The sequence below is a fragment of the Centroberyx gerrardi genome, chromosome 17, assembly GCF_048128805.1.
Source record: "Centroberyx gerrardi isolate f3 chromosome 17, fCenGer3.hap1.cur.20231027, whole genome shotgun sequence".
In the NCBI taxonomy this organism is placed as follows: Eukaryota; Metazoa; Chordata; class Actinopteri; order Beryciformes; family Berycidae; genus Centroberyx; species Centroberyx gerrardi.
In genome coordinates, this window is record NC_136013.1 from 16,142,153 (window position 1) to 16,159,225 (window position 17,073).

Genomic DNA, 17,073 nt, shown 5'->3' on the forward strand with positions numbered 1-17,073 from the left:
GGAAAAGCGCCTTCTCCCAGACCGCATGTGTCCAAACCACAAGCATCCCCAAGTTACCTAACAGCCCTTTGTGTCGGCCTGGGCCTCCATCTGCCTTTTTGTCTCAGGTCCCGACAGCTGTAAAGATGGACAAGTGGACTGAGGTTTCAGTGTCCTGATAGGATTTGCCAATGAAGAATCTGTCATCTTGATAGAGCGATACGAAAGAGACCTGATCTGTCTAAGTGTATTTCCAGGTTTTCACCATGGAAAATGTGCTCTGAATGTTGATACAATGGGACTCGGTGCTCATCGACTGTCCATTACTCAGGCAGAGTGGAGGTGACCTGGGATACGTTTACAGTGACAGGAGCTCTTCTTTTCTCTGAGATACCTTGCTGCTACAGTGACGCTTCTGGAGGAACAACCCAGCAGATTGATGCATAGAAAATTTATTGAGACTTATAACAAACTTTGATGCCCTGTTTACAGAACACTGTTTAGGAGAGCATTTTACAAGCAAATTGCACAGTTATGTAATCTGCCTACATCATCTATATTCACATTAGTTCTTCAGTAGACAATATATTTTTGTCCTATTCTGGCCATTTCATGAAAGCAAAAATATTTTCTGAAGAGTAAAAAAACTGTAAAAAATCAAAAAGTAATAAAACATTACACACAAATACACAATTGTCTGATCATCATATGGTGATCTTACAGTCAGGTAAATCAGAGTGGGCATGGTCTGGAATACCATACATTTCCATTATTGGTTGATAATTGGTCTAACAGCAGCAGATAAAGTGCAGAGTAATTGGGATTTAAAGTGCATTTCTGAGTGGATATGTTGATTTTGTCTGGTGGATTGATTTAAGGGTTAACTCCTCCTGCCATAGCAGTCTTCAGAACCAGGCAGAGAGGCCGTGTTTTTCCTTCACCACCCAGATGCTGTCAATCACCTTGCCATACTGAAACACAGAGAAAAGTCTCCTTTCTTACTTGAACAATGACATTCGCCTTTGACCTGTAAATACATTCTTTCACCGAGGTAACATGGTGCTTGTGTACGTGTGCTCACCTGGTCGTCAGAGACCTGCTCCAGGTAAAGATGGGTGGAGTTGACCACTTGCATGCGGGTGTAGCCGTAGTCTGTGCTGCGGAAAGCACTCCACTCTCTGGGGTTAGGGTTGAACTGGTCGGTCTTCTCTCTGCAGCCCTGGAGTGGAACACACAGCGATTAAACGGCATCGTCCCTGTGCGCCGTTAGCGGTGAGCCGCACGCCTCTCTTGGGCCCCGTGTGACATTTACAACTGTGGCTCTGCCTTGGTGTGCGCCTGGCCGCACTTTGATACGCCGGTGACTAATCCATCTGCGGTGGGATGACGAAGCATGCCTTGCGCTGTTGACTGCCACATCAGAAAACACTTATCCAACAGAACAGCTGGTACTATACTCGAGGGGCACACCAGCTGCTGCACAGAGAGGACTGCGTATAATACATAACATTGTTTCTGATGATGCTGAGGTCAATTCATGAATTGATCTATGTGGAAACCTACAATGCGTGAACACACTGAGGTGAGTGTACTTACAGCAGAGCCTGTGATAATGTGCACCGGAGCTTTGGGGTTCACATAAGGCTGCTGAGTACTACCATTGTACACCTGGAGAGAGAAAAGGACAGCAAGTCTCTTTCACTGATCCAAAACTTAGCCTGGAAGATATTAAAATGTCATGAATTTAGAAGAAGAATGTAGGAACTGACCTTGTCACCGTACACAGGCCAAAGCCTCTCATACGTGTGCTCATGTGCCCACAGCTCCAAGTCCACTCCTGGGAAAGATATTTCATGATAGATTAGATGGCAACCTACCATGTGTGCAGATATAGAAAAAATAACTCCGACAACACAGCTCAAGGACCAAGAACGAAGCACATTTTGTTGTATAATCCAACTTTGTTGTATTCTCTTGACAACGTTCCTCACATCCTCTGCCCATTTAATTTTCCAAGCCATCGACGAGATCTTAAGACGAGTGCAACCAAAAGCTTTCACCACCAGCTAAACTATTCAGAGCAACAAACAAGTCTGGAGAAATGTAATACAGGAAAAACATTTGGATAAGGACTGTTGGGATGTTTGCCAGACCAACGGCTTGCTTTTATAATAAAGGATTTGTTTGGGTTGCTCTGTTCTCTTCAAGTGTTGGGACTTTAGTCTGCCTGAGCGTGCAAATTTGTGATTCTAAACACCCATTAGCTGCACACAGCTGGTTGTCAAACAGGGACCGTACCGTGGCGGTAAAATAGATCCTCCAGACCAGGGGCTGGCGGTTTGGTGTCCTTCCGTCCCAGCCGGACCTGACAGAAAACAGAGAGTGAGAGACAGCGTGACCTGGCATTAACATCTGAAACACTACCTGGTGGAGCCCCGTCATGCCCATGCCAGCCTCACTCAACAGCGATGCCAAGCGCTGAGAGCAATAGGTCCAAATGGAAACTATTTGGTCCAAATTGCAGTGATTATAACGGCGTAACCAGATCAACGTGCTTACGGTTTGCAATGAGGACTGGCCAACTTGCCACAGGCGTGACAGGTCTGCTACCAAGGGCAATTAAAGTGTCGCAGCGCAGCAGAAAACAAATCCTGCAAATGCCTTTACGTAATAAAGTAAAGCCTTGAACAATGCAGACATGCTGTTCACATATCCACCAAGACACTGCAAGGTAAACCATGGGTGTTTAGTGGGTGATTTACCCAACGTGTAAACATAATGATATAGGTTTTCCTGCTTGGCCAATGCAAATAATAACGTGTTGGGTAAATAGCGGCGATTACGTGAAAGATAATAATTATGCTTTGCTGTAAAATGTCTCCTATCCCGAGTGCAGTTAAGGCGTCACAACAGAAATTTCTGCACTTCAGGAATAAACAGGCGCCAGTGTTGTTTTACACAGCCAGACTTAGAGCTTCTCTTGACTTTCTGGGCTTTGTATATGTCCCTCTACATCTACCGGTCAGCCTCTACTTGAGTTTCATACAGTATACCCCATATATGGCACTGGCTGCACCTGTCCTCATTCGCCATACAATACGTGCAGCAACATGCTTTGTTCAATCACTGTTACCTTCTGGAGAGCAATCTAAGATCAACAATGCACTGTACACCAGCGACTGATAACATGTAATCTTTTCACTAATAGTTGGATGAGCTCCTCTGTGTTGGACGTACATAGGAATCAAACTTGGTGCAGTCGTCCTGGTCGTCATCAGAGCAGTACATGGGTCGGTGTCCCATGGTGATGATCCACGGACGCACTTCTCGGTTCTCTGGCTTGTTAGCCTCCTAGGACAGGAGGGGACAGAAGATGCATGTAAATGTGTGCAAGACTGAGATAGGGAGACAAAGTTCAGCCAGTTCTTTTGGAAGAGAACAAGAAACTGGTGTATGCATGATGAGAGAATTATTTTGAGAGATGATAGAGCACTTGATATTGTGTGAAAGTGGAAAGAGAGTGAGGGAGAGAGGAGTGTGAGCATGTGAATGTGCGTGTGTGTGTGTGTGTGTGTGCTGCATATCCATGTGAGAGTGTAGGCAAGAAAGGGGAGCACTTAGCCAAAAACAACAGATTTAACCGGTGTGGTCACTAACCTCCAGGTCTTTCTTCAGCCACTCATACTGCTTGAAGAGGAGGTCCAGGCCAAACTCGAGATAGAAGTAAACCTCAGTGGAGAGGGAGATGATGTGGGCTGACCCCAGGTTCCAGCTGTGGATACACATCGTTAAAATGATACACAGCCTTGACCCACTAAAGGAAGCATGCGTAAAGTCAACCGATAAGCAAGCACAGGCCCCATTTTTCCTTCCAGAGAGTGTGAAAAATACCCTCGTAAATCACCGCTGTGCAAAATCCATGCAACTTTTTTTTATTGGCATGTTAATTTGCTTTTGATTACAATGCCAGATCGAATGATTCACTTTATTGCATTAACTCACACTTGCGTGTCTCGATCATTTCGGTCAGCAGATGTGTGTAGGTGTACTTTTGACTAGATGTGACTAGACATGGGACGCTGGCAGTTTTGTGACAGGCCCAGAGTGTGTACATTCATACATTCATACAGTCATGAGCTGTACGGTTTTCTTCGTCCTCTGCCTCTGCCTTCCCCTGTTCCTACTATCCGTGCACGTGATGGAAGGGCTCTCAGCCAGCAGGCCTGTCTGGGTCCAGGCCCGGGGACTGAAGAGTGGGCAGCTGGCCTGTGGTCTAGCAGGGTATTATCTTACCGCCTGAGAGAATGAGGCCTGTAGCGGGCTATGAGTCAACCAGTCAGATGTATAGCTCCTTTGTGTAGTCCCTGTGTCCCTCAGATAGGAGAGGCAACCTAAACTAATACAGGGGAGCTCTACTCTCCTCTGCTGCCAATTCGTCTGGGCTGCCACTTTCAGCTCATTAATGGCTACTTAAATATAGTAGGAGGTATGGTAAACTTTCACATGATACTTTATATGGGGCCCCTGTTGGGGAAAAAAAAGATTGTTCTTTCCTAGCACTGTGTGTGACTTTAGCATCCACCTTTGATGTGGAGTATTCTTCCACTGACAAAAAGTGTTTGTGGTTCTTTCACCAACCCAAGCTCAGCACTTCAAAGTTCATCGGGATTAGAGCAACTGCTAAATAACTCAAATATCATGTAATATTAATAAGCCAATATTTTTCTCCTCTCTTACCTGTACCATAGACTCTCAGTCTGGCCTGGCATGCTGAAGCGATTTCTGTAGTTGGAGAAGTTGCTGTGAACAAACACAACCGAGAGAAAGTGAAAGCTAATTAGATGGACTGACTGTGCAATCTACGTTCCTTGAAAAATACCAATTAGCAACACAGACCTTTGTTCTCTATCATTTTGTGGTGCCTACACCAGAGATCATAGACAAGCTAGACTGCAATCCATTCAGAATACATTGAACATAATCGGCAGCTTGGTTATAAAATATAATGAACCTGCCATTCTTAAAATTACTGTCTAATTTTGGTGCCATTCTTTTGTTATGTGTCCCTCTTCAGTTTTCAATTGAACTGGCCAGAGGACTTAGGGTAGTAGATCATGGGATAGAGATGGCTATCATACTGTGGTGGTGACATCTCCTTAAAAATTGCATTGAATGCAGCCAGTCTTCAGATATTCAGAGAAACTATGCACCAGTTACCCTGCTGCAGCCAGGCTATCAGTGGCTGCTTCCCCAGGTATAACAGGATGCTTGCTATAATGAATCCAATCTGCCACCACCTTCACCACTGCTTTATTTATCCACACCAACACATTGCACCACACTCACTAGATCAGGACACATATTTTTCCTTTAAGACAAGACAATCCTAACCCAAAGACCCCAGACCTGCATCTAAAAGAGCACCACTATCCTCATTGACCCATTAATGTGCCAATGTCCAAATAGTGCAACTGGCGCGACCTCTGTTGACACCCAATATACAAAAAGGCCTTTTTTTCTTTCTAGGAAAGCTCTCCCTCACACCAATCCAGAAGTCTGTTTCTTTTTACAGCTCTTAATTTCAGCATGAAAGCGGGAGCCAATCTTCTCTCTGGCCCATTAACACAGCTAAGAGATGGGGATGATTGCTTTCCTATCTTATGTAAGAGAGACAAAGGGGGTGCACAGCAGCCAGGCAGGGTGGGACAGTCCAGATCCCTGCGTTGATGCTGGCTCTGAAGGTCATGTGACAGGGTTAATGTAGGGTTAGGGGTAACTAAAGAACAATTGGGTCAGAGGTCAAAGGCCCAGAACAGGCTGAGGAAAGGAGGATCATAGAGAGACCTTTACTACTGCTGAAGAAGTCTAAAGTTAATGAGACCTGTGGACTCTGTGGACCTTCAGGTCAGGATTAAATGACCCAGTATAATTGGCCACAGGTCAGCTTGTGAGCTGTGATCATTCAACACTGCCTTTGCAAAATTAAGGAGAATGGTGTTGAGCCCAGCTTCTCTTTATGTCCATCTTGAGCATTTTCCTATAATTTATAGTGTCTAATATCTTATACATCAGATATAATTCCATATCATCCTAATCCTCAACCCTATAAATAGCCATAATTTCAATTTCCATAATTAAATCAAATATATTTTAGTAATTTTAATGAATCTATTTGAAACGAAAATCATGATGTCATTAACAACAACGCATCACGTGGAATGATTATAATTTATGATATATCCTAACTTAATCCCACAATTCACGCAACCTAAAATAGAGCCACAGAGTGAGACCTGCTCCTGAGAAAGTAAATTCTCCAGTTCTCAACTACAGAGCCACAGGTTCTGACCGAGGCACTGAAGGAACAGGCATACGTTCCTGGGTTCATACTCCCATCTTGTGGGTAGGAAGGGAACCAGCAGACATGAGGTTACCTGGTGACACTGTGGGACACGAGACCCCAGGGCCTCCATCAACATATTTTGGTATTCAGTAAAATAATACACACACTCTTTAGGAAATAGGAAGCCAAACAGAGTGATATAATCTGGCATGCCTTTAGGGAGAGGATTAGACTGTAGAAATAAAGTCAACAGCAGCCTAAAAAAAGGCTCGGCAGCGGAATATATGCAGAATATATGCGGAATAGCGGAAATATGATAATCTTATTTGTTTCATTAATCTGCATTATGGGAGCGTAACATAACATGTGAGTCATTCTCTGTAACCCCAAGCGTGCTCGTTTCCATGTGTGTTTGCTTTTCCATAAAAATAAGATCGAGATACAAATCTGGTGGATGTTCCAAAGCTTTGGGGATGTCAAATTCAATGTGGACGAAACTGACTGCTAAACCGAACCAACAAGACCGTTCCCTCCTCATCAAATCTGCCCTTTCATCAACTGATGAGCTTCGAGTCCACAAGATAGCCACTTAATCCAGGCAGTTAGAGAAATTAAAGGAACCAGTGTAGCCTGCAGGAAGCATATCACCAACTCCCATCACAGGCCATTGTTTCAAATGGCAACGGTTACTTCCCATTCCCCTTGCGGGCCCGATGAGCCATACATTGTGCCTGGGGAACAAAGACGGTCTTGATTGGGGCCTTAGCATCTTATGTGGACCCGCTGCTCTCATCCTGCTGGAATGCTGACTGACTGCTTTTGTGGTCAGGCCTGTTTCAATTGCCATTTACCCATTAGGTTTTGAGGTTGGAAAGAGAGAGAGAGAGAGAGAGAGAGAGAGAGAAAGAGAGAGAGAGAGAGAGAGAGAGAGAGAGACATACAGAGAGAGAGAGAGACATACAGAAAAAAAACAGAGAGAAAGAGAGAGAGAGAGAGAGAGAGAGAGAGAGAGATAGAAAGAGAGAGATAGAAAGAGAGAGAGAGACACAGAGAGAGAGAGAGAGAGAGAAAGAGAGAGAGAGAGAGAGAGAGAGGGAGAGAGAGACATACAGAAAGAGAGAGAGCAAGAGCAAGCAGAGGCCAGCTGCTGGGAGATTCGGATTCTTAGCAGTACCACAGAGCAAAACACAAATTTCGGTATAGGAGAGGGAGAGAGGAGCTGGATTTCTGGTTATGTAATGCAGGGAGCTGGTTATTGATATCAGGTTCTTATGTCAGGATGCAGGGCCAAGAAAAACAGACTACTGTTAGCAGCTCCTTAATTAAGGCCAGGCGAGGACTGTCTGAGGATACCAGGGGCCTGCAAATATTATGGTGTGGGATCAGGCAGTTTTATATCCTCCATGATGCACACGCACACACACACACACACAACTAAGTCTAGCAGATGGGTTTGGAATTTAGGATAAGTTAGTTGCTGATCCTCAGGATATAGCATGTCTGAGGCTCTTGAGTCTGTTGAGGTTTGTTCTCTCTGTGCAAGTCTTTCATTGGGTTGGAAACCTTGATCAAAATACCAGTGACTGAAGCTGTAAATTGACTCTGAAACTGAAACTGAAATATCTGACTAACAAGAAGGCATACTGTATGCATCTGGGGGTCAGTAAAATAAACCTAGAGTTCAGGGACAGTAACGCAATTTTCATTAGTGTCAATACTCCGCTATCCGATTCTAAGCTGTGAATTGACTCAAATTGACTCAAATATGTAATGATGATCATGATAATCAAAAGTCTGATGAGGCAACATATGCATCTGGGGGAGATAATGATGTTTTAGAGACAATGACACAATATGAACATGAATATCAATACACAACATGCCGCTTAATTCTAATGTACAGTAGAAAGGCACTGATGTCTGCTATAATTAGTACACACAGAATGTAGTTGTAAGTGTATGAGGTTGGATCCTGGCTCTACAGTTTGCACCTCTCCTCACTTTCCTGTCTCTCATCATTGTATACTCTCACACAAAAATCAGTCCGCTCAGTGAGAAAGAAAATTTCCAAGGCTTAACTGTTAAGAAGAATTTTGGCAATGAGGACTCAAACTGCAGACAGACAGAGTTCCCACCACCAGTCACTGTCTCTGGGGCCTGAAAAACAGATAGGGAGCTGATCATTCCCAGTCAGCTAAATGTTTGTTTTGGAGAGCGTCGACTTGTTTAGATGTTGGTGGTTCCTGACGCCGCTCCAGCCTTTAGAGACTGAAATAGCTCCCATCTGTTCCAATGGTACAGTGAATAGCTTTCGACAGACCAAAGTGTTTTCTACAGTGGAAAAACTGTGGTTGACCAGAAAGGTTGTTTTTCTGAGCTTCACACCCCCCCCCCTCACACACACACACACACTTCACATTTACAGTAGCCGATTGTGAATATATCTTGTCAGGGGGGGCGTCTGGCAAGTCTCTCTCACCAATATGAAAGACAGCATGTACCGCTGTCTTTGCCCAAAGCCCGTTAATAATAGTGTTGCCACTGATCATACGCGACCTGTGCGGAATGTGGCGCAAAATGTAAACGAAGAGGAGAACATTAGCTAATAGGGAGCAGAAGACAGACAGATAGCTTCCATGTTGACTCACTGCTTATGAACTGTTCATAACACTGTCACCTTTAAGGAACACTGCTGCGCCGAATGTGTGCAGCACGTGTGTTTGTCTGTGCAGAACGTGAGCTCATTTATGAATACACGCTGAGAGGATACAACAGAGATAGAAGAGAGGGAGAGAGAGACATTCACTTGAGTTCCACCTACTATGCAGCTTCGTGGTTCCCTGGACAGGTCATGTAGGGCACATAGGCTGCTATGGACTGGACCTGCCTCATGAACTCATCTCCGATCCTGGCGTTGTCCTGGAACAGCATCATTTAGCATCATCAGTGCCATTAAAACATCATGCCACAGATACTGCAACACCGTTACATAGGCTTTCAGTTTAACGCTGACAGGAATGAATGTGTCATTTTTCTCCATTCACTGATATTCAGCCAAATTTGTTGTAAGAATCCAGTAAGTCCGTTTTCCAGACAGTTTCAGGAATGCACCATAGGCATACCAAATAAACCTCATAGAAACCAGAAGCGATTACTTAACTAGATAACTAGATATCCAAATGCTGGCTACAGAGCTTTTAAAAACACACCGCGGTCCATGGCTGCCCATATGGCTTCAGCTGCCACAGCCATTAATGACCTTTCAGACAGAATTCCTTTTTTCTGTTTTTCTATTTATAATATCAATGAAGCCACAGGATGTGCTTGGACATTCCAGCTGAAAACACAGCATGAATTATGGCGATTAATTTTTGCAGTCGTCTGCTGATTGCATCTAGCATTTTTGAGAAAAAGCATGAATGGGGCAGGAACTCAGCAATTTAAAATCTCATTTCAGGGAAAATGATATTGGCTGATATTTGTCATCCAACACTAGGTTATGTCCTTAGAATATCAAAGATGGCAGCTGGGATGTTTTCAGATGAGGAAATATGTTATTGGGACGTAGAATTTAGGGTTTTAAATGCCCCTATTTTATTCATGAAATACTTGGGTGACATGACCCTAATTCTAGTCTTTCACCACAGGCTTATGGCATTTCACAGTAATACTAATCATAAGCTGTGTGTCTTAACCACAGCTGAGGGCCTTTCCATGTGCTGATAATAAATAATGGGGAGCCTGGGGAAGGGGACAGTGGAGAAAGGTGGACTGGCTTAATCTCATCTGTCATTGTGGAATTAAGGGAATATCTGGATGGCTTTAAGAATATAAGAATTTGATGACAGAATTTGCTTTCAATGGCTCCCCAGTTCAGTTTTAACTGGGCACCAATTTGATGAGAGTTCATGATATTGGGGGAAAAAAAAGAGAAATACCTCATGCATATCATAGGCAAAGTCCCCTGTAAAACACAAAACCATATTGATCAGAATATCATAGTATACAATTATAATATTAAAGGTGCAATACATAAGGTTTTTACTGAAGACAATAACAAATCTGTGTGGATTTGATAGGGTTGATTACTTCGCCAGGTGCTGAGATTTCTGGCTTTTAAAACTCACTTTCTAGTCCGTATTCGGTTTTGAAACCAAACCCCCCCCCTTATTCTTAAACTTCCCACAAGACTTTGAGTGTAACTTGTTTTGTTTACATATGAAGTGAGCAAAGTTAACCAGACAGATTTCTGCACTGTTGATTCGTAATGAACTTCACTAATGATGAAGATTGAGATTTTGTGTTGTAGAAGCTATGAATCTACAGGCCATAGACTAAAAATTAATACCAATTTTGGATTACTAAAATGGTCTATCTTCATACGTTGAATAATGCTAGTTGCCTATGATTACTTAACATACTGTATGCTAAAGCGTTAGCATGTGAGTTATCTACTGAAGACACAGAGATGATTTGGGTGCCAATCCTCTCGTCACATATTGCGTGAGGCGACCAATGGGCCAAACGTCAGTGTAGTCCTTTAACTGCTTACTCAGTGTGGCCACATACCTATGTGTAGGATGGCGTCGTACATGCCGATCTGAGTCTCCTTCTGCAGGCGAGCCAGAGACTGAGGGTTCTCATTGCCCAGGTCGCCGTAGAGAGCAAACCTGGGGCTGAAACTAGTGCTGTCATTCAGCGCAGTGAAGGAGAACACATCACTCCAGCCCTCATCGCCGCCACAATGGTACACTAAAATTCACACAGGGGAGGAAAGACACTGTACTGGTTTGTATGGTGAGCCGTCATGACAAGCCCAGAGAAAAAACATCAAAGCCCCACCCACCATAAGAGGAAGCAGGTTTGAGGTCTGTGAGAGTGACTCTGTGGATGTACATCTCCCTCTTCTCCTCTCCCGAGTCCACAAACAGAGTAGCGTCGCCTTTGGCAGTCATCTCAAAGAGATGACCCCCCAGCAGGCCGTACTCCACCTTGCTCTCTGTCTCATTGAAGGTGGTCCAGGTCACCTGCATGGAGCCTGGGACTCCTGGGAAGAAAAGGCCTATTATTCAGAGAGTGATGTAGATTGATCAGACAGAACTACTGGATTCACTTACTGATGTACGCATGAAAGCCAAGAGACAACAAAAAGCCAAGAGACTCACAAAAAAGCTGACATTGCATAAGAGCAGTGGTTTTCATCTTGCCTTTGGCAAGACATCACCATTGGAGAGCAGAGTTAAGCTGAGTATTGGCCAGGTATCCATCTTGACGCAAGTCATTAAAGAACTTCCATTAAAAATGACTGAGAATGCATTTAGTCTACCTCCGAATTTGTATGCTACACTGACTCTGACTTTATATTTATGACATTTTGGGCATTTATCTGGTGCCCCTATCCAGAAAGAGTGAGCAGGTAGAGTTCCAGTGTGTTGTTGTTGCTGGGATTGAACCTGAGACCTTCCAGTGAAGACCTCTCTAACCACTGGGCTATTCAGTCGCCTACCTGCCTACAGTATATGAATAACACAGCTCACTGAATTGATACAAAGATTACTGAGGTATTGGAAATGATAATTTGCTTTCAAATGAGGATCTAGGCTATATATCGTATCACCTACTGTACATATTTACAGTCCATACCTGTTGCAGAGCCACAGTATACAGAAGAGTAACAGAGAGTTCCACTTTCTAAATATATCAACACTTTTACAAGTTATTGTAAATCTGCAATCTGTATGACCTGGATAATACTGGAAAGGGGAAAATAGTTTCCTTAAATGAAAACACAAGAGTCTGATGGAAACAGATCAAACACCTACCTGGATAGGAGAGGTGCACCTGCTCTGGCTGGATCCAAATGGGAGGAACACCAAGCACCAGTACAGGTGCAAGGCTTAACATGGCATAGCAGGCAGCATAAACAGGCACCATGTTAACACTGGACTGCAGGAGCACAATGCTGGAGGGGGAAGTAGTCGCACACACACAGAAAATATAGCCAGCAGCGATACAACCAACAACACACTTCTGTTTCTGCAATCACATGATTTTAAAAGCCCTCTTATCAAACATCACATGATATTGACTTCATGAAACAGTGGATCAACAGACTATGTCACTTTTAGATGATGTTAAGCCTCCCAATAAGCTGTCTGACCTCAGTGCCAGGTGACACAACGGCCAGTGGCAATGACTCTCTAATGAGGAAATCTAAATCAGCCATCCAGAATAATGAAACGGCAAAGACAAAACAGCCCAGTCAGCAAGAGCAGCATGGAAAGGGATGATGTGTCAATAAAAGCAGCTGATGTTGTTTTTCATTGTGCATTCAGGGAAGTAGTGCTTTCTTAGTGAACAAGTGTCATCAAGTAGAACATATATCAGCCAACAGGCCACAGCTTGCCTCATATCAACAGTACTTGGGTAAACAGCAGGCCAGTGGTTCTCAACGTGGGGTCCGGGGATCACCAGGGGTCCTTCAGGGGGTCCACAGCAAATTGATGAAGTGTTACATTTAACCATTACTTAATTTACAAGAAGTTACAATTAGATAATGTAGAAGAAAAGACTATTTTGGCCATAGTTTCACTGTTATCTCTCTGCCTACAATACAGATAGTGAGGGAATTCTGGACAAAATCATATCTAACAATAAAAATATTCTCAGATGTGGGTCAGAGAGACAAAATCTCATCAAATGGGGGTCCATGGCCCTAATGTGTACTACATTAGGGGTCCTCGATATGAAAAGGTTTGAGAATCACTGGTCCAGGCCATTGCTCTGAGGAGGTGTTTGGATTTGAATTTTGCACCAACAGCATCTTAACAGTCGCTAGAGGGTGCACACTGCACTCATGTACATGAATGGGATGCTCTATTGTCTGTCTGGGTGGTATCATCGGCTGAAATGGGCTGTTTGATTAGTCGGCACTCGTCTCAAATAATAAAGAAAGACATTTAGTTTAACTCTACTATCATCACCTCTGGATAGAAGAGGAAAGCAAGGTGAGTCGTTACTGAATGCCGCCGCGGATACAGTAACGTAACGTTAGGCTAATTATTTGTCTTAAAGTGTCGAAGTTATGTTTGGAGTTGCTGTCATGCTTCATAAGAGACACTTTCTGACACAATGTAACCTGCTGTAGCACCAGCGCGTCTTGGTTTTGACATCAGGCTGCATCTTATTACGGCTTGTTATTAAGTTAGCGTTAGCTAACGTTATGCTAATGCAGAACTATAGAAAGCTGTTCATTTAATCTCTGAGCATCACTGACAAAACGATAGGCAATAAGGCGACGGTCCTCCACAACCAAACGCGACATTTTTTTTTAACGTGAATTAATGTTCAAGTAATGGAAATACTCACATCACATTGAACTGTTTGGCTCGAGAGTAGTTCCTGATTACGTCATTGTACTAAAGAACAACAATGGGCACATGGATTGTGGGTAATTGTGTTTTTCTTTGTTTAGCGCGCAGCACAGGCTCATCTCTGTAGTTTTGAAAACTTTCTCCTCTTTTAAATGATTTCTCGACTGCCTTAACATCTTAATGTCACTTTAAAGATATAATAGAATGCAATGTAAATGCTGTGGATAATAAATTGTATAAAGGCAAAAATCATATTCTTCTAGTGGTATTAATTCTTAATATCAGCATGTTGACTCTGATGGAACTGGCAAGTGGTGTGTGTGTGTGTGTGTGTGTGTGTGTGTGTGTGTGTGTGTGTGTGTGTAGGCTATACATTTTCTTTCAGGATATCTCCAAGCCATATAGGTAATTTATCCATAGTAATTTGCTATGAATTGATTGAAATGGGGTTACTTTTTTTTCTAGGTCTGTAATGGACTCTAACAGTGAAGAGGGAGAGTATCAAAATCTTGAAGATGCCTTGCAACAGGATATGGTCCAGTACAAAGTGAGCTATTCTCACGGGAGAAACACAAAGGAGGTGAGCTGTGTTAGGCGTTACAATCCTCCGACTTAAATACACAGACATATCACTGTGTGCTGGAACTCCTTTGCTACAAATAATTGTTACTCATCATCATGTTCACTGCATTTTTATAACTGATGATTATTTTCTTGTCTGCAGGTGGATTATGATAAAAAGGAGGAGTTCAACAAAAAGAGGTAGGTCAGATTTTATGGTTGCATTATAAGTATTTCCAAAAAGTATGTAGGCATGGTTGTGTGATTTCTCTCTACCCAGATGCACAGTGGGTCGGTCTGGCAACAACCCTGGCAGAGTGAAGCGGGTAGTATCATGTAAGAGGAAGACCCATCATCTAACGGTGGCTCGGAAGAAGCAGCCTGGGTCTGGGAGGACTTACGATACGGCCAACAAGGAGAATGAGGTGACCTGCATGCAGGACGTGCAACAGGAGATATTCGATATGGACCCTTGGGAGTTTCCACCAAACGTCAATAATTATCACAAGACTGGTAGAACCAGTTCCCAACACACTGACTGCTTCACACTCACAGAGGTCAGAAATAGTAGCACAAATAGTAGCACAGTGCAGACCTTGTGTCTGGTCTTTGTGTGGTGGCTGTGTTATGATTTACTGTGGCACTAATATGCATGTAAAAGTATCTCAACCGAACAATGTTTTCCAGCTCGTGAGGGATCACAGCACAATGACCAACGTGCTCTTTGGAAGAAATCTGAGACTGAAAGTGGCTTTAACGTTGTGGCAAAGAAATGTCGGAGAATTGTTGACATACTTCCTGAGGTATGTAGCCAATGGTTTTCAGCTGACTTCAGCCATTTGACATTCGGTCTGTGTACTCAAATTTAAAAAATTTCATGACATCACTTTCTTTCCACAGAATCCAGGACACTGGTGTGTTTGTTGATTTTCTTCCACTGATAACTAAAAGGTGAGCGACTTACATTTTTGAAAGAATTGGAGTCACATTAACTACAAGTGGAGTAAAAGTTGCTTATGTCATTTTCACTACAGCATTACTGAGGACTCTCCCAGCATTACCATTGGCTGCTGCGTTGACCTCTTCCCTTTAGTCAAGAAAGTCGTCACCAGTCCATATGAGGAGTGAGTATCCCATTGCAATGAATCGTCTTGTTAACACTATGCAACATAATTATTACAGAACTAAACAGAATATACAAACAGAAGTATGCAACAATATTTACAGAAATACAAATAAATCAAGGTTGTCTTTTTATTATCACAGGTATCTTATAGTTGGTTTAAAGTGGATAAATTCAGTTTTGAAAAACTGGTGGGAGGAGCTTAGAGCAAGTGGCTATAGTGGACCAACTAATCCACTGGATAAGTAAGTGTTGGCATGTTTACTTTGAGCTGTAAGAAGTAGAAGTGAAATCCAAGTGAAATTGTCAAAGCAGCAAAAAACTTTGGACACAATAAACAACATAGCAACAATTAACAACATAATAAAATGCTATAATAAAAGCTAATAAACAATTAAGAATACTGTAATCACTTTGTACAATCACTCGACCTATTAATATATTAACATCCTGACACAGTAATCACACTTAACCCTGTGATCCCCCAACCACACACCCATATAACACTACCCCCCACCCATTACAGATCAATCTTCGGCACAAGATGAAGTTGAAAATACACAACCATTGTCGTACCATTTTTATTTAACTTTGTTACAGAAATTTCCAAGTCTTCAATCAGCAGTTATTAGAAATGTGGCACCAGGAACCTTTTTTGAAGTCTGTTCCAGGAACTGCAGGGGACAATGCAAAGGTGTGTGCTGTATGTATGAATATAGCATTAATGATGTCATTATTTGCTTTGAATTTTATCACACAAAGAAGTCTCAGTCTTAATTTCATCATCCTTCTCCCCCAGGCCATTGATTCCTTCCTGTCACAACTCACCTGATGGCGATGAAGAGCCAGATAATGGATTCCCCTCTGGTAGCAGCTTCAAAAAGTTCAAAAGAAGCTACAGTAGAACATTTCAAATGATGGACTCTTAAAAAGGAGCTGCTGTTGTTTCCATAGGGGGGGGGGGGAGTGCCTTTTTAGCTTGTATCTGTCCTGAGTTGATGTCTGTGGTGCTAACTGTTTTCATTGCAACATCATCCAGTACATGTACAGTAGGATATGTTTACAATTGCTAGAGCAACTGGAAAATCATCAAGTACTGAGATTGTGTCGGAAATTTTATTTGATTGTCTCTTCAATCACCAAATATCTTCTGAAGTAGGCTGTGTTGTAATTATCATCAGCTAAATCATAGGTGTAGCATTGTTTAGTGATGAGAAAGTCTGATGCATTTGTGAATGTAAGAATATAAAGGCTGCCCTCGATTGGTACTGTACTCAATATCTGTTAAACCAAAACAAAGGTTGTTTACCCCTTGTCTGTGGAAAGAGACAACAGTGATGTGCTTTTGTGTTTTTGCAATGCAAATTGAGTGTGCACACCTTCTGTGGAGCTGTCAGTAAGCGTATACGCACTGTACTTCCAACTGCATGAAACAATAAGAGCTAGAAAGCAAACAAGGCCAACAGATCGCCAGCAGTAGATTTCAGAGTTCACTGAGGAGCAGTTCCTGTTACACAGGCCTCTACGGCTCAGTCGCAGCTGGACTTCAGCCTCATCCACTCCTGAAGTTCTTTCAATAAAGGAAAGATATGGGTTTACAATCTCGCTTGTCACAGATAAGCGGAGGTTTGGTGTCTCCCATTGTGATGTGAACCTGAGGCTGAAGTCCAGCTGTGACTGGGTTGTAGAGGCCT

At 42.9% G+C, this 17,073-nt stretch overlaps 2 protein-coding genes across 5 annotated transcripts; one reads left to right on the forward strand and one right to left on the reverse strand.

The window, feature by feature from the left end:
* Positions 1–435: 435 nt before the first annotated feature.
* acp7 (acid phosphatase 7, tartrate resistant (putative)) lies at positions 436–13,732 on the reverse strand. Of its 2 annotated transcripts, none has more exons than XM_071925271.2 (14): positions 13,691–13,732; positions 12,145–12,284; positions 11,169–11,369; positions 10,892–11,074; positions 10,261–10,286; positions 9,144–9,241; positions 4,717–4,779; positions 3,637–3,751; positions 3,217–3,330; positions 2,278–2,344; positions 1,749–1,816; positions 1,576–1,647; positions 1,061–1,198; positions 436–950 (listed from the first exon to the last, which is right to left on the reverse strand). In XM_071925271.2, exons 2-14 carry the CDS (start codon positions 12,254–12,256, stop codon positions 885–887), a joined length of 1,323 nt encoding a protein of 440 aa, XP_071781372.2. In that variant the 5' UTR covers positions 12,257–12,284; positions 13,691–13,732; the 3' UTR covers positions 436–884. The 2 variants fall into 2 exon arrangements, with proteins under 2 accessions (XP_071781372.2, XP_078145591.1); XM_078289465.1 differs by lacking the exon at positions 13,691–13,732 and adding an exon at positions 12,745–12,801.
* LOC139931691 (KATNB1-like protein 1) lies at positions 13,217–16,315 on the forward strand. Of its 3 annotated transcripts, none has more exons than XM_071925272.2 (10): positions 13,217–13,329; positions 14,161–14,275; positions 14,420–14,457; positions 14,537–14,813; positions 14,944–15,059; positions 15,157–15,207; positions 15,291–15,380; positions 15,523–15,624; positions 15,980–16,073; positions 16,179–16,315. In XM_071925272.2, exons 2-10 carry the CDS (start codon positions 14,168–14,170, stop codon positions 16,209–16,211), a joined length of 909 nt encoding a protein of 302 aa, XP_071781373.1. In that variant the 5' UTR covers positions 13,217–13,329; positions 14,161–14,167; the 3' UTR covers positions 16,212–16,315. The 3 variants fall into 3 exon arrangements, with proteins under 3 accessions (XP_071781373.1, XP_071781374.1, XP_078145592.1); XM_071925273.2 differs by having other exon boundaries at positions 16,151–16,275; XM_078289466.1 differs by lacking the exon at positions 15,523–15,624.
* Positions 16,316–17,073: the final 758 nt, after the last annotated feature.

What these genes read in the sequence shown, in the direction of transcription:
- acp7 (XM_071925271.2), bottom strand. Translation starts at nt 12,256, where the DNA reads ATGGTGCCTGTTTATGCTGCCTGCTATGCCATGTTAAGCCTTGCACCT. An exon ending in TTGCCTATGATATGCATGAG is followed by an intron (nt 9,242 to 10,260) that starts GTATTTCTCTTT and finishes ATGCTGTTCCAG; the next exon opens with GACAACGCCAGGATCGGAGA. An exon ending in GGCTGAAGAAAGACCTGGAG is followed by an intron (nt 3,331 to 3,636) that starts GTTAGTGACCAC and finishes CTCCTGTCCTAG; the next exon opens with GAGGCTAACAAGCCAGAGAA.
- LOC139931691 (XM_071925272.2), top strand. Translation starts at nt 14,168, where the DNA reads ATGGACTCTAACAGTGAAGAGGGAGAGTATCAAAATCTTGAAGATGCC. An exon ending in TTGTTGACATACTTCCTGAG is followed by an intron (nt 15,060 to 15,156) that starts GTATGTAGCCAA and finishes TTCTTTCCACAG; the next exon opens with AATCCAGGACACTGGTGTGT. An exon ending in CTGCAGGGGACAATGCAAAG is followed by an intron (nt 16,074 to 16,178) that starts GTGTGTGCTGTA and finishes CTTCTCCCCCAG; the next exon opens with GCCATTGATTCCTTCCTGTC.